The sequence below is a fragment of the Berghia stephanieae genome, chromosome 12, assembly GCF_034508935.2.
Source record: "Berghia stephanieae isolate SIO BIC M18660-M18661 chromosome 12, UCSD_Bste_1.3, whole genome shotgun sequence".
Classification (NCBI taxonomy): domain Eukaryota; kingdom Metazoa; phylum Mollusca; class Gastropoda; order Nudibranchia; family Aeolidiidae; genus Berghia; species Berghia stephanieae.
Window position 1 is genome coordinate 32825662 of NC_088371.1, and position 25768 is coordinate 32851429.

Sequence of the window (25768 nt, forward strand, 5' to 3'; positions counted from 1 at the left end):
TCCAATTGCTTTGTCTTGGAATGAGATGACTTAGTTTTGTCCTGACACTGGCTGGGAGGGAAACAGTCGAATGTATACTTTTAGTTTTGAGAGATGATATTTTTTCCCTCTAAATCATCTCTCAGTTATGCTCTGTATTATGTTTTATTTACATGTTATATATGGTTTGTAAACGTTTGAGTGTATTCCTCTTAGTGGGGTCCTGTGCTTGTGACTGGATGAGACTTGAAGGTGATCTCAAACAACAGATCCCCACCCAGCCCTTGGAATAGACCATAGAGACAAATTTCAAAGGGAATTTTATTTTATTTTTATTTTAGTCCTACGAAAAATTGGTAGAAATACAAATTTTTGGCTCCAGCTAAAAAACTTCATTCGCCTCTCAATAAATGTTGTTGAAAAGGAAAGTTTAGTTCCGTAGAACCTATATCCAGAACTCTGGAGAATTTTTGGATCATGCTGAAGGCAAATTATTTATTTCTAACTCAATTTTAAGTGAATATTTCTTTTTTTCCCTTGGAAACTACAAAATTTTGAAATTTTAAGTAGGCAGCTCTGTAAAAGAAACGTATTGATGAAAACCAACAGCAAGGACTATTTGCGGCAAATTAATTCATTTTATTTTTATAATAGTCATAGTTGTATAACATTTACTTAATTTACTGATTTATTCAAATGACGACAAAGCAAATCTTCTCGTCAAAATTCGGTCAACAATCATTTTCATATTTTTCTCACAAACGACTGGCTGGGTGAATACGATGACATACAAATCATTGTTACGAAATTAATTATTTGTGAGGATGAACAAAAACCAATAATAAAAAAAACATGAACAATTAATTCAGATCTGTGCGGTGGATGAGGATGTGGATAATGAATCAGGTACAGAATGGATCTAGGAATATCATCAATACCTATAAATATAAATTGTCTTCTAATATTACAGTCTATTTTATTCATTGAAGTGAGACAAGTGCTACAAACTTTACTTATAGTTGTAGGTAATGAACAAAAAAATATCAAATAAATTACAATAATGTTCATTTATCAATTTCCGTTTGACCTCCATTCAAAATGAACATTGCAATCAATTCACACCTTTTAAAGTGGCATTTTGTTTTAATATGTACAAATACAGGGGTGTAAAGGAATATTGTCTTCATTTATGGACAAAATAATGTGAAAGATGACGACGATGATTATTAAGATGTAAATAACTGGCATTAGATAATAAAATCACATAATTATCAAATTAATAGAAAAACAGTCCAGTTTTCTTTGACATACAGAATCCAGACAAATACACAAACCATCGTATAATATATAATATTATATATAATTATATACAGGTAGTAACATCTATGAAAAGATCTATAATTATAATATAAATGTGTCTTATATTTATATACAAATCTATGACCAAAAATGTTTTTAAAAAGTTTTGTTTTTTTCACCAATTCTAAACACTGGCCGAAAAAGGTTGCCGATTGGATTCTTGGCCATCCAGTAAATACTGGCCTACCCCCCCCCCCCCCCCCCCCCCCAACCCACACACTCCCAGCTGCTTGATTAATAAATCTCTTTTTGTTGTTTTTTGTTTGTTTGTTTTGTCTTTTGATTTCTTTAAAATTATCTGAAATTCAATCCGATACACCTTTGACTTGTCACGGAGTAACAACGAATTAAAAAAAAAAATTGTTTATTTTGATGGCCTGTTTGTTCTTTTAGGAGTTTTATTGATTCATTTTCTTTTCTTTTAATCATGAGGTGGAGGGATAACTATGTGGTGGTAGGGATGATGATGACGGTGATGATGATAATGATGATGATACTGCTGCTGCCTATAAGGAACATTGCAAAAGTGATATAAAATCCTATACATTAATGATGGTAATAAAAATGGTGGAGGGTTTTGGATGAAGAAAGGGGGAAGGGGGTTGGGTCAATGATTCAAGTATGTAGTAAAAAAATATAAACAATACATATTAAAACACCAAATAAAATTGGAAAATGCGTTGCCGCTATTGCCGCGGAATGAGAACCCTTTCCCTTCGCCGCTATTGCTGCGGAATGGGAACCGAACCCCTTCCCTCCCCCCAACTGTAACCCACGTGACCCCATTCCCTCCCCAATCTCTAATCCACATGTGACAAGATGCTTCCATGTCTACATACATGTAGTTGTCAACAACCCAAACTTTGAACTTAAATGTCCTATAAATACAATGAAATAACAATTAAATAATAATAATAATAATACCTAAAAACAAAATTATTGAAATATTTGTTTTAAATCACCAAACTGAAACAGAGAGAAAGGGGGGGAGAGGTGGAATTATTTCATTTTTAATATTATCTTTACTCAGAGTTGCCAACCCAGGGTGAAAAAGACACACAACAACAATTCTTTCTGAATTTACTTTATTTTTTGTTTTGTTTATAAAACAGCCCATGCTTTGTGCCCGAGATCTAAACTAGAATTTTTTTTTTTAAATTGACCCAAAATTCCTGCTTTCATAACCTGACGAAAATCAAAACACACCTCCATTGCCGACAACCCTTCAACATCATGAAAAAGGAACAAAGGTGCAAAATTTAAAACTGGGGGAAATAGAATTAAATAAAAATATTTACACATTTCTACAGTGTTATTATTATGGGAAACCGACCTGCACCTTTTCATTTTTAAAAGAAAAAAAGTATGAGACACAATCAATTTTTGACGAGTTTCACAAGGTTTTTCATAGGGGTTGGCAACTCTGTTTAAATAAATATAGCATAATTCTCCAGCACAAAAAAACAACAACAACAACAATTACAAGATCTATTTATTTACACTTTGTTATTTCAGTACAAATCGTGTACAAAATTAAAAACAAATTATACGCTCAAGTACATAAACCTGCGTTTAAAAGTATTGAAGATAGGAACTAATTGACCACAAATGATAATGATAGTAACAACAACAAAATGAATAATATGTCCATCAAATCAATCCATACATCTATGTACAAAACGGTCACATCCTATTTCATGTGGAGGGTGGTCTATGTACAAAACAGTCACATCCTATTTCATGTGGAGGCTTCGATTCGACGCCTTCAAAACGATTCATTTCTATTTTACAAGAATAAAGAATAACAAAAATAGAATCTGGTTTATTTACTATTGCAGGGTAGAGATTTGACTAAAGACTCTCTTTGTCTTCATCTCTTTTGACGACGACGACGACAACGACTCATCAATCGATTCAAACCAATATTATCTCAGACATGGTCCTATCAAAGGGAGAGAAATCGTGACAAAACGTGCATCCACTCTTCATTGCATTACCTTGCTTACATTCCAAGCATCATCCAGTCAGGCTATCTTGAAAGTCACAAACAAAACAATCTAAATGAACACCAGCAAAAACAACCAAAACTATTCGTCACATTTCAACCAACTAGACCAAAAAAAACCCCAAAAAATGTCAATAACATCAAAGCCTCTTTTGTCTGTCCTGTGTGGCGTGGTATAGAAAAAAAAAAAAAAGTTTTCAGGATTCTGGCCAGAAAAGACATCCTTCAAAAAATAGCCGTCCTTTAAATTAACTGTCATCTTGCTAAATGCTCTAAAACCTGAGACTTTCTTGAAAACGTTCTTTGAAGTCCCAGGTTTGAGAGAGTTTTTAGCAAGATGCGGCTCATTTTAAGGGATGGATATTTTTAATGAGTTTTCTGGCCTAAATTTGACATTTGTTGTTTTTTTCCCAGAGTACAGTAGTAACCTGGTATAATCTTGTGTATTTGAACATCCATCACTTATTCTAACATCCTTTCTGTATTCTAACATCCATCGCATGTTCTAATATTAAAATTACTTTATTTTATCGATCGGACCAAATGTAAATTAAGCTCAACTCATTCTGTGACAACATCCATAAATGGCAGATCCAAACCAAACGTCACACCAGGTGACAAATGGGAATTTCCCAAATAATATTACATTATAAACGCATCGAACTGATAAATTCAGTATTTTGATAAAGAAGTGTATAACAACAAACTAGAAAAGATGAAGAAACGAGTAGTAAATTTGGTTAATACATCTGTAGTGAATAAATAGAACCAATCAGTCAGTGAGGCGTGCCAAAATTGACATCCGCCCCTTGTTCTGTGTATTAAGTGTTATATATTATTCCATGTGTGTATATTTCCTAGTGTATAATATCACCACCAAAGAACATATAATATTGTATTATAGAATTAGACATTCATTCCTTACAATTGGTATCTAAGTCAATTCCACAAGTCTGTAGAATTCTATCATGTCTGTCTAAATGGCACCATTTCTATTCCGCATCGAGTTTCTCCAATTCTGGCACACAAGAACAACTCAAAACACAAAATATTCCTGGCATCCAATTCAGTAAGATTTTTTTTTTTTCAAATCTAAATCATCCTTTTTTGTCATCGTTATTCTCAACCATACTTTACAACTACAAATAACAAAAATAAGTAAAAATATCAACAAATAAATAAACTAAAATCAAACAATCTTTTATCAATTTCTCCCACTCTTATCATCATCATCACATCAATCCTTATTCCCATCAAATTACGATACACACGTGTTCAGTTCCCTATTCCCATCAAATTACGATACACACGTGTTCAGTTGCCTATTCCCATCAAATTACGATACACACGTGTTCAGTTCCCTATTCCCATCAAAATTACTATACACACGTGTTCAGTTCTCTATTCCCATCAATATCATTGATTAGTGCATAGTTTTGGTAACAAACCAGACCTTGTCCTTGGTGAGGGAATCCGACAACGGCCATACATCGTGGATTACATGTCGTTTTGGCCTCACTGATTTGCTATTGTGTCAACTTTCTTATATCATTTATCATCGTTGATTTTCATTCTTACTTCAATCTTTCTCACCACCAAAAATATGTCAGAACCGATTCAAAACATTCTCATTCTTCATTCTCATTCTTCACGCTGATTTGGAAGTCAAAATAAAGACATCTGTCACAAGGCACAAACATCCCATTCTAAAATATGATCACACTAACACACGCACACACACACACACACACACAAACATGCTTCATAAATAGCTAAATATTTACATAAGACTAGCACAAAACACAACACTTCCATCATTGCATATTCAGACAATTCATTTGTTAAGTGAAACTAAAACTAATAACAATCTAACAAAATAAACAACGACAAGGACTAATACTGCTGCTTTATAATGTCTGCATCATCGCAATCAATGACTTGAGGGAAAAAAACCCAACTTACTAGTCATCTGTCTGGGTTTTAAATGATGTATTTATCTTTTTATTGTTTTTGTTATTGGTTGAAGAAAAGTTTTGATGCCGAAACATTCCATGTTGTTTTTTGTTTGTTTTTTCTTTCTTTTCAAAACTGTCATATCCATTTTTGATCATGACTTCCTTACTCCACAGCTTACACGTATCTAGTCTGACTTTGACATAAAAGCTGTCAAAAGCTGGAAAAACCAAAAGCTAATATATTCTCGTTGAAATTCGTATTCATAAAAACAAGACATAATGATTGATCTTAATAAAAACACAGACATAACGATTCGATTCATCTTCATAACCCCCCAAACCCAGACACATCTTACAGACACACGCATAAATATCAACCCGTTATTTACAAACTATTTTTCATTTGGACACAGAAGAGACATCACAATCAGGATATATTAACTTTTTTATTTTGAAATCGTGTCAAAGGAGAGTTTTTTATAAATTTCTCGGATAACTCTTGAAACTCGTTTGGTCTCTCGGAGATTTTTAAAAATGATTTTCCCTGATGAACGTTGTAAAGTTTGCATCATGTAAGTAGTTTTGCTTTTTGTTTCAATTCTCAATTATGTCTATCCTATTACCTAGTGGAATGGGTTTTGAAAAAGGTATTGATATTGTCATTGCTATTGCTTAGCCCCTTTTTTGTTTACATGGAGATAAAGCTAGAATGCGCTACTGTCACTTTTGTTGCTTGCGTCTTCCATGACCCGTTTTAGAACATCGCCGCTGCTAAGTTTTTATTCTCTGTTGTCTTCTGGCACTTTCCTACTCACTTCATTTCTTGTTATTATCAACATAAGTGCCTGCTCCATTCACTTTTCTGAATCAAAAACTGGAAAGAAGTAAGCCTGCCTCATTTGTCAGCAGACCATATCGTATCAAAAACTGAAAAAGGTAAGTCTGGAACGGTGCAAGAAAAAGCAGATAGAAAATATGTTTAAAAACAAAAAAATTAGCTGAGACCTGAAGCTGATTTATTTTTATATTTTTTGGATGACTTTTTATTGTACTTTTCTCTTTATTTTATTTGGCACCGTTTCATGTTTTATACACAACTTTTCAGATTGTCGTGTGTGGGATTTGGTGATTTTTACTAAATGAGTTCAGCTAATGGTTTAGACAATCCTTATCTTCTTTTCAGTTCTGACTTTTACGGGGTTTTTTCTTTCTTTCTTTCTTTCCATGATTAGACTTCTGACAAACTACACACTGCGCTATTGTTGTCATCAAATGCATTTTGACCTTTTCTGGCAGTGGTAGCTGTCCTGTTGATTCAGGAAAATGGTGTTGAATTCATCTAGTTGGGCGTTCAAAGTTGTATTATTTTCATGCCTTTGGGATATTCCATCGAATTATATCCTAGCGTAATGGTGGTGGTAGTCGATGTATAATGCTGGTGGTTGTTGTCATTGGTGGTGGTTGTTGTCATTGGTGGTGGTTGTTGTCATTGGTGGTGGTTGTTGTCATTGATGATGGTGGAGCTGGTATATCCTGTTTAGTTCATCCATTTCCGGCAATTGGGAGCTCCACACATACATGGGATTTTGTGCTGGTCATCCTCAAAGTCAAACTTGTAGTCGTAGGTCAGCTGTGGGTGAGGAAAATATCGATACGGGTTGATTGTTTGTTTTTTTGGTTTTTGTTTTTAAGGGTTTTACGGCGATTGCAACACATTTAGGTTATATCAGCACCAGTAAAAAGGAAGAAAATGGGATAGTCGAAAGTTCTAGAATTACAATTAAAGCACCCAAGAGAGAGTAAGACAAAGGGGAATTGGGAACAAATAGGGATCAGATGTAGATTCCAAGAGCATACCATCAATGTACTTAGCTTGAGATCACCTATAAGTCTCATCCGGACACAAGCACAAAATCCAACAAGGAGGAATACACTCAGATGCTTACATCATACATTCAAAATAAATATAATAATACATAACAGAGAGATGATTTACAAGGAAAAAAATATCATCTCTCAAAACAATAATGATGCATTTGACTGTTTCCCTCCCAGCCAGGACTCGGGCCAGGGCCAGGACAAAACCAAGTAATCTCATTCCAAGACAAAGACAGAAAGCATGTTGGAAAACAGATATAAGGGGATAGAAGACGCAGTATATAAGGGGATAGAAGACACAGTATGTACCCCCCTGCCCGCTATGGGAGGATCCCCACCCAGGATACGGGTTGAAACAACAAAGTCAGATAGATGGTATGAATAAGAACACTCGATTCACACATCACTAAAATACACCTGGTTCATGTATCTCTCTCTTTTTCACTCCCTATCTCTCACACACACTCTCTTTCTGTCTATCTCTACATCCTCCTCCTTTCTTCTTCTTTTTCTTCTGCTCCTCATCCTCTATTATTATTATTATTATTATTATTACTATTATTATTATTATTATTATTATTATTATTACTATTATTATTATTATTATTATTATTTCATTATTATCATCATCATTATTATCATTATTATTATCATCATCATCATCATCATTATTATCATTATTATTATTATCATCATCATAATAATTATTATAATCCTCATCGTAATCATCATATCATTAACTATAATATTATCATCACTGATAAAAAACCAAACACAACATCTTCCTCCACTGACCTCCTCTCCTTTCAAGATCTTCCGACTGGTGATGATGATGATCTTGCTGTCCTTCTCAATGTCCACCACCTCGGCCACACAGTTGGGATTGCACGAGTGGTTGATGTAGCGGGCTGGGCCGCCGGCCATGGTGGCATCGATCACACAGTCGTTGTCAATGCGGAACATGTAAACACCTCGGTTCTGAGATACGCACGTGGAGACAGAGAGAAAGAAATGTGTCAAGTTTACTGTGCATTTTAATTATTTGCTATGAAATATACATTGGGATTGACATCATAATCTTTTTGTTTGTTTTATATCTTGTTATGAATATTTATTTTATTTTATGTATTTATTTATTTATTTTATTTTATTTTATGTATTTATTTATTTATTTTATTTTATTTTATGTATTTATTTATTTATTTTATTTTATTTTATGTATTTATTTAATTTTATTTTATGTATTTATTTATTTATTTTATTTTATGTATTTATTTATTTATTTTATTTTATTTTATGTATTTATTTATTTATTTATTTTATTTTATGTATTTATTTATTTATTTTATTTTTTTATGTATTTATTATTTATTTTGTATTTATTTATTTATTTTATTTTATGTATTTATTTATTTATTTTATTTTATTTTATGTATTTATTTATTTATTTTATTTTATTTTATGTATTTATTTATTTATTTTATTTTATGTATGTATTTATTTATTTTTTTTATGTATTTATTATTATTTATTTTATGTATTTATTTATTTATTTCTATATTTATCTTTTGTTTGTTTGTTTTTAGGTTTCTTTAAAAGGGTTTTCCCCCTAACTAAAGCCGATATCCGATTACTGCTATTTGATCCAGTTGTATGACAATTGCCATCGCATCGGAATGTCCTGGGTTTGAGTTCTGTACTAACAGCGCATAGTTGAGTCCTTGGAACAGGCTCATTACTCACATTCTCTCACCATAATCAGATTAAAATGAGTACCTGGTGGTTAACAGAATTATAATTGTAAAAAAAAATTGTAATATTGCCTAACAGGCATAATGTCTTGTCTTACATGTTTAGTGTTGCTGTTGGCTTGGGATTCCTTCCCTTGTAAAGCACTTTGAGTACGTTTAGTAGATATATAAGTGCTCAAACAGATTGACTAAATGCTTCCTTTTTTACAGGTATGGCTATCAGTTTTTACAAACAACAAGAAGAATAGAGCACTTTGATTAAACCTCACTCATCCTAACACCTATAATACAGCACTTTGATTAAACCTCACTCATCCTAACACCTATAATACAGCACTTTGATTAAACCTCACTCATCCTAACACCTATAATACAGCACTTTGATTAAACCTCACTCATCCTAACACCTATAATACAGCACTTTGATTAAACCTCACTCATCCTAACACCTATAATACAGCACTTTGATTAAACCTCACTCATCCTAACACCTATCATCAATTTGTTATTCAGGCAAACATGGACCAAGTTTGTCCAGTTTGTAGTTTGATCTAATTTTGTGTCTAACTAAGCAACAAAAGCAACAAGTGTTTACCTTGTTACAATACAAATCAACCAAAAAAAAACAAACAATCAAAACAATGCGAATCAAACATAATAAAGATGGTCAGACAATGTAATAAAGATACTCAGATGTCATGCTGAAGAATTTCAAATGTAAGATTGATGATCGCTGGAATTCAACATTTATTTAATCTTTATCATCATGTTTATCATCATCTTCACTGCCACCATCATCATCATCACAACCACCACCATCATCATCATCATCATCATCAAAACCACCACCATCATCTTCACTGCCAACCACCATCATCTTCACTGCCACCTACATTATCTTCACAATCATCATCATCATCATCATCACAACCACCACCATCATCTTCACTGCCAACCACCATCATCTTCACTGCCAACCACCATCATCTTCACTGCCACCACCACCATCATCATCATCATCAGCAATGTCCATCTGACTCACCTGTGCTTCATACTCCTTCTCCCTACGGTCAGCCACTTCATTCCTGATGAGGTCTCCGATGTACTCAATCACCATGGTGTGTTTCTCCAGGTCCTTGGCGGCGTACAGACCTAACCCCTGAAATACACCATCCATCATGTGTGGGTTACGTTAACCATTCCAAAGGAGTAGACAAAAAAAAAATGCAAAAACGGAAAAGAAAAGGCCATGTGGATTTGTGTGGCTATGTGGTCTAGTGGTATGACACTCGTATGAGTAAGAGCGTAGCCTTCGTTAGCTTATAGCCTGACACTGGGACCACTAGGACATGTATTTTGACATCATTTTTTAGGTTTGTTCATTGCTTAGTGAAATGTTGTTAACAGAGCTCAAGGAAACAAATGATCCCATCGCTTGGTTGAACTATTGAATTAAACTCACGATTCGTTTTCTACTGGTGGTCGTCGCCTTGCCTTGTATTTTGGCGCAAATTTTCCGTCAGTGTCAGGCTATGAGTTTATGAAGACAATGGTGTGTATGTGTGTGTAAGAGAGAGAGAGAGAGGGGGGGGGGGTAGATAATATTGTTCCATGTACTTAAGTCATGAAAATTAAGTAGGCTCTCCTTACAAATGTCAGCCCCAATACGTCCCCCACTAAGACTTGTTGCCTAGATGAATATGAGACCCTTCAAATTAAACAAGAATCAACCACAGAGACTTGCTGTTACCTACCTGAATACGAGAGCGTCCCAGATAAACCAAAGTCTTCCAGTCTGTCTTGAGACGCCTGTACTGCTGAGACTTGGAGTGGATGAACTGCTTGTGATAGGGAGAGTTCATGTCACCGCTGACACCGGTCACAGTTGATGGGAGGGACCGGGAGTTGGTGGACTGGAGGGTGTGGGGTCTGGAGAAAGGGAGAGAAGACAATTTGGTAACATTTGTTGTTTGTTGTTTGTTGCTTTAGGTCTCTTCTAACACAATTGAGGTTATATGAGAGACCGCTGAAACAAAAAAACAAGCAATCTAACAAAAATAGTACAAATGTAAATCAAAATCATAACCTAAAGATATCATAAGATAAATTATAAATAACCAAGAACAAACAGGCAGAAGATTTACAGAAAAAAAAATATCCCCTGTCAATAATACAATCACAAACCAAAGAAGCAGGATAGGCTAGTAAAGAGAAGAAGAAACGACATCACTATCGGATCGTACACCCATGCGAACATCATAGGTATACGATTCAAGGGTGATGCTCCCATCCAACCACCCACAATTTGGTAACGTTGGAATCATTGGTGGAAACAGGAAAATCTTAAGTTTTATTTTTTTAACAGAAATTAAGAACTGCCAACCAACTATGTTATGACAGTAAAACAGGATGACACTTTTAACAAATCAGGATTTTGATCTTAAAAATTAAGATGTTTCCCTGAAGCCATGAACAAAAACGAATATTATAAAAGCTTCTTAAAAGAACAAAATATCAAACACAGAACGTTTTGGGCTCAATGTGTTTGTATGTGCGTGCGTGTGTGTGTGTGTGTTTGTGTACATCAGTGAGTATGTGTGTGAGTGTGACTACCTACCTCTTGAAGTGAGTCCGGAGTTTTGGTTCCGTCCTAGCACAGCCAGTCGGGTTGATGGCAGGAGGCATTTCGATCAGAGGAGAACGGCCAAATTTGAACACGTAACTCTGGAGCAAATCACACCCGGGGAGCTGGAGAGAATAAAAACATTAGAAATACATGAGGCCTGAAATCCAACTGAAGACAAACAAATTCTTCTATGTTGTCCATCTATTTGAAGTCATTCATTTCATCAAAAAGCTATCCAGAAGAACAAGGAAAGAAAAAAGCTAAAAATAACCCAATTTAAAATAAGATTACAAGCCTTTTGATTATTATTATTCAAACCAATAGGATAGCTTCAACCATAGAAACGCGGAGATGACAGCCTAAAGAAGGAGAAATGTGTCAATTTGGAGGAAAAAATAAACGAATAAAACAAAATGTATAATCCCGTGTGGTCTCCATGAATGAGTAAAATTGAACCCTTCCTTCCCCCCCCCCCCCCCCCCCCCCCCCCCCATGCGCTGTATCAATACCCTGAAATAGAAGGAAAATGATGGGTTGCCAAAAACACATATTTACGAAGATTTTCCCCATTGTTCATTTTGGCACCATTTTTTTTACATTTGGGAAGGTCAAGGAATCCTATTTGGAAGTGTCATTTTTACCCACAAAAGGTCTTTAAGATCTGAGATCTAATGGGCCGTTTCAAATTGTGTGATACAAAAGTGTGATAAGGTCAAATCCAATATTCAGCCAGATTCCTGCAGCTTTAGAGTAGACTCCATCACAAAAAATAAAGCTTTTAAAAACAGATTTTTTGTTTGTTGCTTTAGGTCTCTTCCAACACAATTGAGGTTATATGAGAGACCGCTGAAACAAAAAAACAAGCAATCTAACAAAAATAGTACAAATGTCAATCAAAAGCATAACCTAAAGATATAAGCTAAATTATAAATAACCAAGAACAAACAGGCAGAGGATTTACAGGAAAAAAAATATCCCCTGTCAAAAATACAATCACAAACCAAAGAAGCAGGATAGGCTAGTAAAGAGAAGAAGAAACGACAGATTTTAATATCTGAGGAACACTGAATTGTTATGTCATAGTAATCTATATCAGAATTCAGAAAAAAGTGTGAAGTTTATGTTTGTTTGTTTTTAAGAGTTTTACGGCAGTTGCAACACATCTAGGTCAAATCAGCGCCAGTAAAAAGGAAGAAAATGGGATAGCAAAGACATTCTAGTTGTACAATTAAAAATGACTTCAGGAAAAAGTAAGACATAGGGGAAATGGTTCAAATAAGGAACAGATGTAGATTCCAAGAGCACACTATCAGTGTACTTAGTTTCAAATCACCTAAAAGTCTCACACAGGCACCAGCACAAGATCCCACTAAGGGGAATGACACTCAAATGTTTACAAATCATATATGTTAAAAATAGAAAAAAAAATAACAGTACATAACCGAGAGATGACTTATAAGGAAAAAAAAAATCATCTCCCAAAACTAAAACTATACATTCGACTGTTTCCCTCCCAGCCAAGGACTCCAGCCAGGGTCAGGACAAAACCTAGTAATCTCATTCCAAGATAAAGACTTGTCCTGGATAGATCATCATGACATAGTAAGTAGTGTGACAGCATTAGAAGCTGCTACCACTCAGCGATCCAGCCATACATAGCTTGATGGATATAAGAAGAAAAAAACATCCCATAGATTTTTTGAAATGACTTTTTTAACTTGTATTTTTCTTTCCATTTTGATTGGCATTCTTCATACACATTTTTTTCAGCTGTTGATAAAACAAACTCACCGATTCGAGAACCTTGACAATGTTGGGATCTGTCAATCCAAACAAGTCTTCAGCAGACATCAGACTGGGGAACATCTTGACAAGGTCACACTCGCGTCTGCGTTTCTCAAGCACTGACAGGATTGTCTCCCATGCTTCTACAGTTGCAAAACAGGATAAGAGAGAAGAAAAAAACCCACAAAACATTATTATCTGTGCTTTATGTAGAAAACAGAATGACAACAATTGAACTGCATTCAAATATTTCAACAACAAATAAAATAAATAGGATCTAAAAAACATATAAATGAAGAAACATTAAAATAAACATAAATAAGTAAAATAATAAATATAAAATAATAATAATATAAAAATAATAATAATAATAATAATAATAATAATAATAATAATAATATAATAATAAAAATAATAATTAATAATGATAACAACAACTTTTTAAAAACAAACATTTTATTTTCAACCAGACTAAAGAATACAGAATATTACATTATAAATTTATTTGATATCAAACAGTTGAGAGACCTGGGATTTCACATTACTCATTTTAACAAGGAAAATGGCAGCTTGCTAAAATCACCCAATTCATGAAAATTTTCATATTCTTCGCATGAGTGAAATGGCTAGGTACTCATTTTACACCTGAGTACGGTGAGAGAATGTGAGTAAAGAGCCTTTTCCAAAGACTCAACTATGTGCTGAGTGAGGCTCGAACCCAGGACCTTCTGATCCGAAAGCGAGTGTCATACCACAAAACCATATAGCCACACTTAAACTTATTGAAAATGAAAGATGATGTCAGAGTTCATACTTTTAAAGATTTCGAAAAGTTATCTAATCTTTCAGAGGTTAAATTGTTGACTTTTACAGTTAACTATAATGATTACAATTTTAATCGCCTAAAAATTACGAATTTTTAAATTTCTAAGTGGGCAGGTTTGCCTTTGTCCGTAAATAGTAACAAGAAATGAGATGAGTAGAAAAGTGCCAGAAGACAAGAGAGAATAAAAGCTTTGCAGCAATGGGGGTTCGAACCCAAGACCCTACTGTTACAACGGGACGCTCTTGCAATTGACGCCACCCACCACTCAAAAAAAAAAAAAGAAGTGGTGTCTTGAGTAACTCCACTCACTAAAGATGAATGGAGAGATTGAGCTTTTTTATATAACGCAATATCCACTAAACGTGCTCAAAGCGCTTTACAAGGGGTCCCTGGCCAACAGCAACACTTAATAAGTAGGAGAGACATGATGCCCGTTAGGCGATATTACACTCTTTTTCGGACAGAGACAATGCTGTTGACAGTCAGGTACTCATTTTACACCCGAGTACGGTGAGAGAATGTGAGTAAAGAGCCTTTTCCAAGGACTCAACTAGGCTCGAACCCAGGACCTTCCGATCCGAAAGCGAGTGTCATACCACTAGACCACATAGTCGCAAAGATGAGAAGAAGGTTGTGTTGAATTATGCGTGAAGACTACGAGGGAACAAGAAAAGCCACACATACTTGCTGGTGTGTCGTCCTTGAAGGTCAGCTCATCAAAGCCTTTTTGAACCACTTGGACATGGAATTGTGGGACCCCCAAGTTGTCGTGGATGCTGCAGACGTAGCGACATCGGCTGTACAGTTGGTGGTAGCTCCAGTAGAAACGACTCACTTTGTAACCAACCTGTGGTGATCAATCATGATGATGATGATGATGTGGTGACAGTGATGGTGATATTGGTGATGGTGATGATGATGTGGTGACAGTGATGGTGATATTGGTGATGGTGAATTGGTGATGATGATGATGATCCAAAATGGCGGCGCTGAATAGCGACGCACAGTTACACCTATGTGATGAATTCTTTTGATATTTATTTGTTTCATGACAACATTTCACTCATTTACGTATTAAACGTTGTATGATTGTTCGTATTAATGAATGGTATGTACTTCAAACTTTAACGTTTAGAGTTCTGCTTCAAATCCTCGGAAAAATCGTTCGTATCAATGTTTTTGTCTCAAGGAAATCGAAATGGCGGCGGCCTTATTTACTTCCGACACAAAAGTGCACCACTAATTTTATCTTATTTCGCGATTTGTTGATTGAAGACCTATCCTTCGCTTAATATTATATAAAGCGTTGTATGATGATTTAGAATTACAAAGAGGCATCAAAAATAATAAATCATCCTGTTGATGAAGTAGAAAGAATTCATGGAAAAGCAATATAAAGGAAAGCATTCTCAATTACCAACAATAAAAAAACATATTTTATACCATGAATTTGATCTTTTGCCATCTGGGAGAAGTTTTTGTCAGATTAAATGTGGAACTAACAAGTATAAATCAACGTTCGTTCCATCAGCAATAAAAATGTTGAATATTTCATATGGTACAGCAAAACCAAGGATTGATGCGTTGACTGATTGACTGATTAATTTGTTTAATGTTAGGCTAGATGAAGTGACCAATTGATAATGATGATAATATTTGGTGTTGAATTGCCAAGAATGTAACGAATTGAAAATGAAATGAAAATGTTAATGTTGTGTATGTCGCATGCGTGAAAGAAAGAGAGGAAGAGAGAGGGAGAGAGAGAGAGAGAGAGAGAGGAGAGAGAGAGAGAGAGAGAGAGAGAGAGAGAGAGAGAGAGAGAGAATGGGTAGGAGTGAGGTGTCTGTTCAATGTTATAGTTATCATATAACGTTATGACAAGTGTAACTAAATGACAAATTGCCATATTTATGGACAATAAAGATCTATTATTATTATTATTATTATTATGATGATGATGGTGATGAGGTTTTACGTGCTTGCGACACATTAATGTCATATCAGCGCCAGTAAAAAAGAAAGAAAATGGGACAGTAAAAAGTTCTAGAATTACAATTAAAGCACCCAAAAAAAGGTAAGACAAAGGGGAATTGGTTCAATGAGGAAACAGATGTACATTCCAAAAGCACACCATCAAAGTTTGAGATCACCTAAAAGTCTCATCCAGACACAAGCACCAGGTCCCCACTAAGAGGAATACACTCAAATGTTTACAAATCATATATAATATGTAAACAAAACATAATACAGTGCATTAACAGAAAGATGATTTACAAGGAAAAAAAATATCATCTCTCAAAACTAACTATGCATTTGACTGTTTCCCTCCCAGCAAGGGTATCCGGCCAGGGCTAGGATAAAACCAAGTAATCTCATTCTAAGACACTCACTATGCATTTGACTGTTTCCCTCCCAGCAAGGGTATCCGGCCAGGGCTAGGATAAAAAACCACAGTAATCTCATTCTAAGACAAAGACAGAAAGCAAGATGGAAAACCGATATAAAGGGATAGAAGACACAGTAAGCGCCTCACTGCCCACAATGGAAGGTCAGGAACCCCAGGATGATGATCTAAATCACTCTTTATTGCATATTTTGGTAATTTTATTATTATTCAATTTTAAAATCTTTTTTCCCCCATTTCATTTTTCATTCGATAGCTTCTATAGACAGCCTGGATTATTATTAATCACCTTGAACATCTTAGGTTAGAGTATTTACACCTGGAACACAACAAGCAGGATCCAATCCATGCCATTGAGCGAAGTAGCCAAGTCACTCTATTCCGCCTCCGAACAGGACACAATAGACTAAGAGGACATATGTTTACAAAGCTAGGTATTGGAACAACCCCTTATTGCCCATGTGGAACCGACCATGAAACCACTTTACATGTGCTTATGGATTGCCCATTATACAACGTGCAACGTTCGAACCACTGGGTCACCCCTACAACACTCAACACAAAGCTCTATGGCGAGGCTGAGGACCTAAAGCGGACCACAGACTTCATAGCAGATATCGGACTGCAGCCATAGATGTCCATCAGAGGAACGAAGAAGAAGAAGAAGAAGAGTATTTAAAAAAAAAAAGAAGAAAACCTCGCCCATTTTGAATTTTAACTTTAAAACATCTGTCCCAAGTGACAGCTAAAGGCCTCCTTGTCTCTGACCGATTACTGTGCCAACTCCACTTACCGGGTAGATATAATCCCTGTTGTTGAATTTGCCACAGAGAATCTGATGGGGTAACAGTTGGCCAATGTTGTGCAGGATGAGAGATCCGATCCGAAGGCTACTGGTTCTCTCCTCTTGTTGGATCATACTGGACAGAGAGAGAGAGAGGGAAAAGGGATAGAAAAGGGCATAACTACTGTGGAATGAGGTGACTTAGGCCAGTTGAGGTGTTTTCATTTAATTTTGGGTGGATCAGACCTTTGATGTCACAAGAGGTCTGATCTGCCCAAAATTAAATAAAACATGGTACACAAAGTTTGTATGTAGACTTCATGTAAATGTTGCTGCTCGAAGCACGAAGAAAACAACGCCAGTACCACATCACAACATCTCATTCATCCTGTTTGTTGATAAAGGGGAAACCCAAAACGTCCATTCTATCTGTTTTCATAATTAAATTGAAGCTTAATTCAATTTCACATTGTTATTTATGCAGACTTCAGAGTTTTAATCCGTCGATCGTGAAAATCGAGACTTCAGAGGTTTCATCCGCTGACCATTAATATGAAGATGTTTTTAAAAAGTGATCTAAAGACATAGAACAAGTGTTATTGCAGAAGCTGCACTGTTTTAAAATATTGTTCTCAAAATCACCTCTTGTCTTATTACACGGTTCGAGTCTGATGTCCTTGTGTAGATAGTTCTCTTATAAATCCTGGGGGGGGGGGGGGGGGAACACAGACACGAAAAAAACAAACAAATCAAAGGATGTCAAAACGATGCCAACATTTAAAAAAAAAAAAAAATCAAAGCTACTGGAACTAAGATGTTAACAACAAGACACATTAATTACCTGGCCACCTGTCTGTCTTCATCTCTGTTGATGTATACACGACGTAGAACTACCAAACTGGTCAATTCGTTCCCCATCGTCATTTTGGGAATGTGAGTTGGGCATAGCAATGTCTGGGAGAGGAAAGGTATTCGGTCGGTAAAGATGAAATACAAATACAAATAACACGTGTACATACAATGGTGATATCAACGCAGTCACTGACATAACAACCAACTATTCAGAGCTGCAGCGGGACACCCTAAAATAATATCGTTATGACCCAAAAACAGAGAGAGAGAGAGAGAGGGGGGTGGAGGGAGAGAGAGAGAGAGAGGGGGGGGGGGGGGGGGAGGGAGGGAGGGAGGGAGGAGGGGGGGGGGGAGAGAGAGAGAGATAGAGAGATAGAGAGAGAGAGGGGGGGGGGAGGAAGAGGAAAGAGAGAAAAAAAAAAGAAAAACTTTCAATGAAAGTAAGAAAGAGTGATAGGGTTGGGGAGTGATTGATATAACAATCTGACAAAGACAATCGGGTCAATTCATGTTCCCCATCCCGTACCTTATCCTGATAGAAAAGGCAACCCCTAGCCTGAGCACAAGGCAAATGGTAGGAATTGGTGCAGCGTGGTTTGAAGCAGCCCAGGGTGGCCCCCAGCTGTCGGCAGGCTACGCATTCGCTGGTGACGCTACGTTGCCAGGCCAGCTCCACATTCATGAGGGCACCGTTCAGTGTTTCATAGACCTCGGAGGACCACAGAGCACAGTTCAGGTGCACCCACTTATTCACGTCAATGTTCAGAAGTCTGTCATAGGAAAAAGGCAAGAAATTTTTTTTTTTAAATTAAAATTTTTTGAAATATTAAAAAAAAATAAATGAAATAACTGTCAACAACAGGGTGTATATATATATATATATATATATATATATATATATATATATATATATATATATATATATATATATATATATATATTAGAAACAACAACCGAAGAACTGATTTCAACAACACAAGGAAACATCCAACTGCCTCAGCACCTTAACACACATGACATTCTAAAGCTAAGAACACTTGCACTAGACAGAGATTTATGGAGACAGATTACTAACTGGATAATAGAAACAGACTGACAAACTCGAGGCGATGCACATATTCACACCAAGCGTCCATAGAGACTGCGCAGCCATTATTATTATTATTATTATTATTATTATATATATATATATGAGTTTTTATATATCACAATATCCACTCGAAGCCTCAAAGCGCTTTACAAGGGCCCCGGCCAACAGCAAAATGTAACATACAGAACGAGACACGATGCCTGTAAGGCCTTAATACAACTTTTTCCGAGAGAGACAACGCTGTCAACAGCCAGGTACTCATTTTACACCCGAGTACGGTGAGAGGATGTGAGTAAAGAGCCTATTCCAAGGACTCAACTCTGCGCCGAGCAAGGCTCGAATCCAGGACCTTCGGATCCGAAAGTGAGTGTCATACCACTAGACCACACAGCCGCAGAGTGTGACCAAAAAAATGAATTGCTTTGCACGATAACACTCAAGAGATCTGTTTGGACAAACAGGTTGGCCATTATGTACAACATCATAGTTTGTTTTTGGTTCTTGTTGCCAATCCAGCATCCTCAGTGCTCAGTGATGAATGCTAAAAAAATCCCCCTTCCCCTTGTAGAGAATATGGGTATTGAAAATGTCCCAATTATCGGGAGCCTCTGTGGTGTAATGGTAACACGTCTGACCGGTAACCAGAAGGTCTGAGGTTCGATCTCCAGTCGAGGTAGACTGAATTTTTGGGATGGTTTTTTTTTTTCTTGTATTTTTCTCTCTTGCTTTGTCTGGCGCCTTTCATACACACTTGTTCTGATCTGTATAGTGTTTATATGGTGCAATATCCACTCAACATGCTCAAAGCACTTTAAAAGGGTTTTTTTAGACAAGATCATAGGTCTGGGCCAATCAACACTCACCGACTAGATCCATTACTGTCACCATCTCCGACAGACTGACAAAACACACACTTCCTTGTATCGGGTACCTCTGAGGTGTCTGGTCTGTGAATGATGCCCAGTGACACCCACAGGTTATCCAACTCTGCAGACGTCATTCCAGGCACCCTGCTGATTGCTTCCAGGAGTTCTTGATTGCCTCTCTTCCATCGCATTCCTCTCCATTTCTTAGCCAGTGGCTGGGGAAGGAGAAGACAAGGATTCAAACATCATACAAACCTACAACCGGCATCAAACTAAAAATCTCTATATTTCATTTTCATCAAAAACTCCAAATTCCAGAAAAAGATTCCTCTATCAGCCCAAAAAGTATAATTTACCATCATGATGAAACATGAACTATAAATTTGTTAGAATTGATATAATGAAGTACACATTTGGAACATATCTATGATTAAAATAACTTTTTCACTGTTTATCCTAAAAATGTTTTGTTGAAAAAAATTAAAAACTGGAGGAAACGAATCTGATTTTTGTCAAATTTGACTGGCACAAAATCTTTATAGAGATTAAAACTGACTTGAACCAGGGACTTTGCGGTACGAGGCGGATTGTCATACTACAAGATCACAAAGGTAAAAGAAATGAATGAAACACTCAAGATGAATGAGATATTACTGTTAACAATGCCATTCTCACATCTTTCATCTGTCTTTTGTGTTTCATTTGTGTCTTGTTGATAAAGGGGAAACCCAAAACGTCCACATTATCTGTTTTCGTTTATTAAATTGAAGCTATTTATTTCTTAGAGCTTCACGCAGCACCATTTCCATGACAAAGCTGACAGACACAAGCATACCTTGGAATACATGGATTCCGACACTTGAGAACTGGATCTTCTGTGTCTCTTGGCTGCTTTGATGGCAGCAGGACTGGCAGACAGGAAGGGGGAGGTGGGCGTGGTGGAGGATGGCGTACAAGGACTGGACAAGTTGCTGGGTGAATCGCCCATTTGGCTTTTTGGGGAATTGGAAGTGTCTGCAGCCACAGCTGCGATGATTTCGTCCATGTTGGCCGATACTTGAGTAGGAGATGGCTCCCTTTTGATGGCCTCTGTGGGAATAGTGGAGGAAGGTTGCATGGAGTCGGACATATGAGGTGATGATGGCCGGCTGTTGTCGTCTTCTTTAATTTCCTTCTGTGCTTGGCGTTGACGAGCCTCCAAGGCCACAGAGAACTGCATGGAGCAATTCATGGAACAAAATATCATCTCTTCATTGCCGCAGTCCTGTTGGGATGAACAGGCATAAGAAAGTTAAATCAATGTAACGGAATATGATTGTGAAAATTCAAGAAAACAAAATTTCACTCTGTACAATTCTATGGTACTGGTATTTCCATTAACCTCAGAAATCCTAAAAGGATACAGTCATTAGAAAACAAATGCAAAAGGCACATTGTAGGCATCATCTGAACTGACCATACGCAGACCTGCCAACCCTTCATATTCCAAAAGTGGAATCAGAACTTCAGAAAATAGGAATTCCATTACCTAATACATGTGATTTTATGTAGTTTTGCCAGCTGTGTCTAAATACTGTCTTTATGTGTTTGGTGACAAAGTTAGTGGTAATTTTGATACAGAATTATCCATTGTTAAAAGATTCCTGTTTTTTGTCTCAGGAGAAAGTTATTTCCATTTTTCAATTGCCAAAATGGATATTTGATCCTACTGTTAAGGAAATACTTTCAAAATTGGCAACTGAAAAATATTAATTGAAGAGTGGCTTTGGAAGGGAACAGTACAGACAATGGACGTTTCGGGTACAAAACCTTTGTCAAAGGGTTTGTACCCGAAACCGACCATTGTCTGTACTGTTCCCATCTGAAGCCTCTCCATTATCACTCTTCCGTTACTATTTTCACAATCCCAGGGTTAAGGCAGGGGACGGCACAAAGGTAGAGAGCTAGGGTTAAATGAGTCAATTCATTCAGCAATGAATGTCTAAATAGCTTGAAACGCCCACCCAATATCGTGGGGCATCTGGAATCAATAGAGATGGCATATGACTTACCGGTTCCTTTTCCAATAGGATGGGGAATTCCCTTTTGAACTTGGCAATTCCCGATGAGAGTACAAAGACGTCACAATGCTGACAGAACCGTGGTCTGGTACTCATCAACGTGTGGATGTTGACGGCCTCTTCTTTGTCTGAAGATGGGGAAAGGTTTGAAATTAAAATAAGAGCAAATCAGACCTACCAACTTGAAATGTTAAAAATTTGTGGTTTTCAGAGGGAAGAAATAGAAGTTACTATAATTAACTTTACAAATTAATATTTTACTTTTAACAGTATTATATATGCATTCAAAACAAGGACAAAACTAAGTAATCATATTCCAAGAAAAGACAGAAAGAACCTCGGAAAACAGATATTGGGGATAGAAGACACAGTGTGACCTCCTGCCCACCATGGGATGTCAAAGGATCATGTCCAATAAAGCTGACACAATAAGGTCATGAGGTGATGAGTTACATTTATGGATACAATGAACTGATACTGATATACACATATAGTTGTAGCAGATGAGAATGACTCCATAGTGCGTAACTTTCATTTCCACCAACCAATCAAAATGGTTTTGGTTCGATTGATCAAGCAGTAGAACAGTGGGTATTTTACTTAGACACATACCATCGATAGTAAAACATGTGCAGTTCGTTATATTAACCAATCACTGCCATTGTTTACATTATGATGACTGTCCGAGAAGCGTGGTTATCTAGGTGTCAATAAAACACAATAGACATGATTTTAAAAAAATAAATCCACTTGTCTGTTTCCCATAGCATTTTGATTTTAGGACACAAATGGTCCGATTAAAAGCTACATAGAAATGACGAGAGAGAGAGAGAGAGAGAGAGAGAGAGAGAGAGAGAGAGAGAGAGAGAGAGAGAAGAGAGAGAGAGAGAGAGAGAGAGAGAGAGAGAGAGAGAGAGAGAGAGAGAGAGAGAGAGAGAGAGAGAGAGAGAGAGAGAGAGAGGAGAGAGAGAGAGAGAGAGAGAGAGAGAGAGAGAGAGAGGAGAGAGAGAGAGAGAGAGAGAAGAGAGAGAGAGAGAAGAGAGAGAGAGAGAGAAGAGAGAGAGAGAGAGAGAGAGAGAGAAGAGAGAGAGAGAGAGAGAGAGAGAGAGAGAGCAGAAGAGAGGGAACATCTGTCAATTCAATCAGATAATATACAATCTACATACGTGTCAAAGCCATTCGGAACATTTCTGGTGATGGACTACGAGTGATTTCATACGTAGGAGGAACTGCAATCTTCAGCAAGTCTGCGATGGCTGAGATGACAGCTCCAATGTCCTGGGCCGCTCCAGTCGACAGGGTCAAGGTCACAGACACCTTCAAGGAATTGTTTTTAAAAAAATGTTAACAATGAGATCAGGTAAAAAAAAAAAAAAGAAGACTTCTGTAATATGAAATGGGACATTAGCAATTGCTAGCTATCTTTTGGAAAATACATCTGAACTTAATACCAGATCTAAATAAGACAAAAAGTCAATAAGACAAATAAGAGGGAGGGAGAGAACAGTTCTATTTCCTGTATGACAACTGAGAACAAGAGAATGGTTCTCAGTGGAAAACTCACCGAAATTATTTTTAAAATTTTGGGAGGGGGGGGGGGGAAAATTAGAAGAAAAAAAAAAAGAATGAATGAATATTGATTGTTTGTTTGTTTGTTTTTAAGGGTTTTACAGCGCTTGCAACACATTTAGGTTACATCAGCGCCAGTAAAAAGGAAGAAAATGGGATAGTAAAAAGTTCTAGAATTACAATTAAAGCACCCAAGAAAAAGTAAGACATAGGGGAACTGGGAACAAATAGGGATCAGATGTAGATTCCAAGAGCATACCACCAATGCACTTAGTTTGAGATCACCTATAAGTCTCATCCGGACACAAGCACAAAATCCAACAAAGAGGAATACACTTTAATGCTTACATTATACATTCAAAATAACAAATATAATAATAGATAACAGAGAGATGATTTACAAGGAAAAAAATATCATCTCCCAAAACAATAATTATGCATTTGACTGTTTCCCTCCCAGCTAGGACTCCGGCCAGGGTCAGGACAAAACCAAGTAATCTCATTCCAAGACAAAGACAGAAAGCATGTTGGAAAACAGATATAAGGGGATAGAAGACACAGTAAGTACCTCCCTGCCCACTATGGGAATGAATGAATAAATAAATAAGCTATGATGATGATGATGATGATGATGATGATGATGATGATGATGATGATGATGATGATAAAATCTAAAAAAAAAAATAAAATAATAAAATAAAATAAAATTCCCTTTATTCATCCCATAGGGGAAATTTGACTGGAATAGCCCAGGCATCAGCCGTAGTGCAGCGCCGCAAATTGAGCTAGGACGAGATGACTTGCTCAAGGCCATGCAGTGCAGCGGTCGGTGATTGAAGCAAAGACCGTACCGCTGTGCCACGTTGCTCCCATGATGATGAAGATGATGACAATGATGATGATGCTGATGACAATGGTGATGATGCTGATGACAATGGTGATGATGCTGATGACAATGGTGATGATGCTGATGACAATGTGTGAGGTGCGATGACAATGTGAGATGCTGATGACAATGGTGATGATGCTGATGACAATGGTGATGATGCTGATGACAATGGTGATGATGCTGATGACAATGGTGATGATGCTGATGACAATGGTGATGATGTGATGAAATGATGATGCTGGACAATGTGATGATGTGATGACAATGATGAATGCTGATGACAATGGTGATGATGCTGATGACAATGGTGATGATGCTGATGACAATGATGATGATGCTGATGACAATGGTGATGATGTGATGACAATGTGATGATGCTGATGACAATGTGATGATGCTGATGACAATGATGAGTGATGATTGATGGCTGATGACAATGTGATGATGCTGATGACAATGGTGATGATGCTGATGACAATGGTGATGATGCTGATGACAATGGTGATGATGCTGATGACAATGGTGATGATGCTGATGACAATGGTGATGAAGATGATGACAATGGTGATGATGCTGATGACAATGGTGATGATGCTGATGACAATGGTGATGATGCTGATGACAATGGTGATGAAGATGATGACAATGGTGATGATGATGCATGATGACAATGGTGATGATGCTGATGACAATGGTGATGAATGCTGATGACAATGGTGATGAGATGATGACAATGGTGATGATGCTGATGACAATGGTGATGATGCTGATGACAATGGTGATGATGCTGATGACAATGGTGATGAAGATGATGACAATGGTGATGATGCTGATGACAATGGTGATGATGCTGATGACAATGGTGATGATGCTGATGACAATGGTGATGATGCTGATGACAATGGTGATGATGTGATGACAATGGTGATGATGCTGATGACAATGGTGATGATGCTGATGACAATGGTGATGATGCTGATGACAATGGTGATGATGCTGATGACAATGGTGATGATGCTGATGACAATGATGATGATGCTGATGACAATGGTGATGATGCTGATGACAATGGTGATGATGCTGATGAAAA

At 36.7% G+C, this 25768-nt stretch overlaps 1 protein-coding gene across 15 annotated transcripts in view; it reads right to left on the reverse strand.

Annotated features, from left to right (window-relative positions):
- Positions 1 to 1584: 1584 nt before the first annotated feature.
- LOC144957857 (uncharacterized) overlaps positions 1585 to 25768 on the reverse strand; it is a 159495-nt gene continuing 135311 nt past the window's right edge. For all 15 annotated transcript variants that reach the window (XM_078889341.1, XM_078889340.1, XM_078889339.1 and 12 more), the window contains 14 exons: positions 23387 to 23537; positions 22212 to 22348; positions 20996 to 21424; positions 20158 to 20375; positions 18731 to 18974; positions 18194 to 18306; positions 17362 to 17488; positions 14849 to 15011; positions 13345 to 13481; positions 11545 to 11675; positions 10682 to 10856; positions 9970 to 10086; positions 7972 to 8154; positions 1585 to 6928 (listed from right to left, as the gene is read on the reverse strand). In XM_078889341.1, the coding sequence (XP_078745467.1) occupies positions 6836 to 6928; positions 7972 to 8154; positions 9970 to 10086; positions 10682 to 10856; positions 11545 to 11675; positions 13345 to 13481; positions 14849 to 15011; positions 17362 to 17488; positions 18194 to 18306; positions 18731 to 18974; positions 20158 to 20375; positions 20996 to 21424; positions 22212 to 22348; positions 23387 to 23537 (2418 nt within the window). In that variant the 3' untranslated portion in view covers positions 1585 to 6835. The remainder of the gene's footprint in view (positions 6929 to 7971; positions 8155 to 9969; positions 10087 to 10681; positions 10857 to 11544; positions 11676 to 13344; positions 13482 to 14848; positions 15012 to 17361; positions 17489 to 18193; positions 18307 to 18730; positions 18975 to 20157; positions 20376 to 20995; positions 21425 to 22211; positions 22349 to 23386; positions 23538 to 25768) is intronic.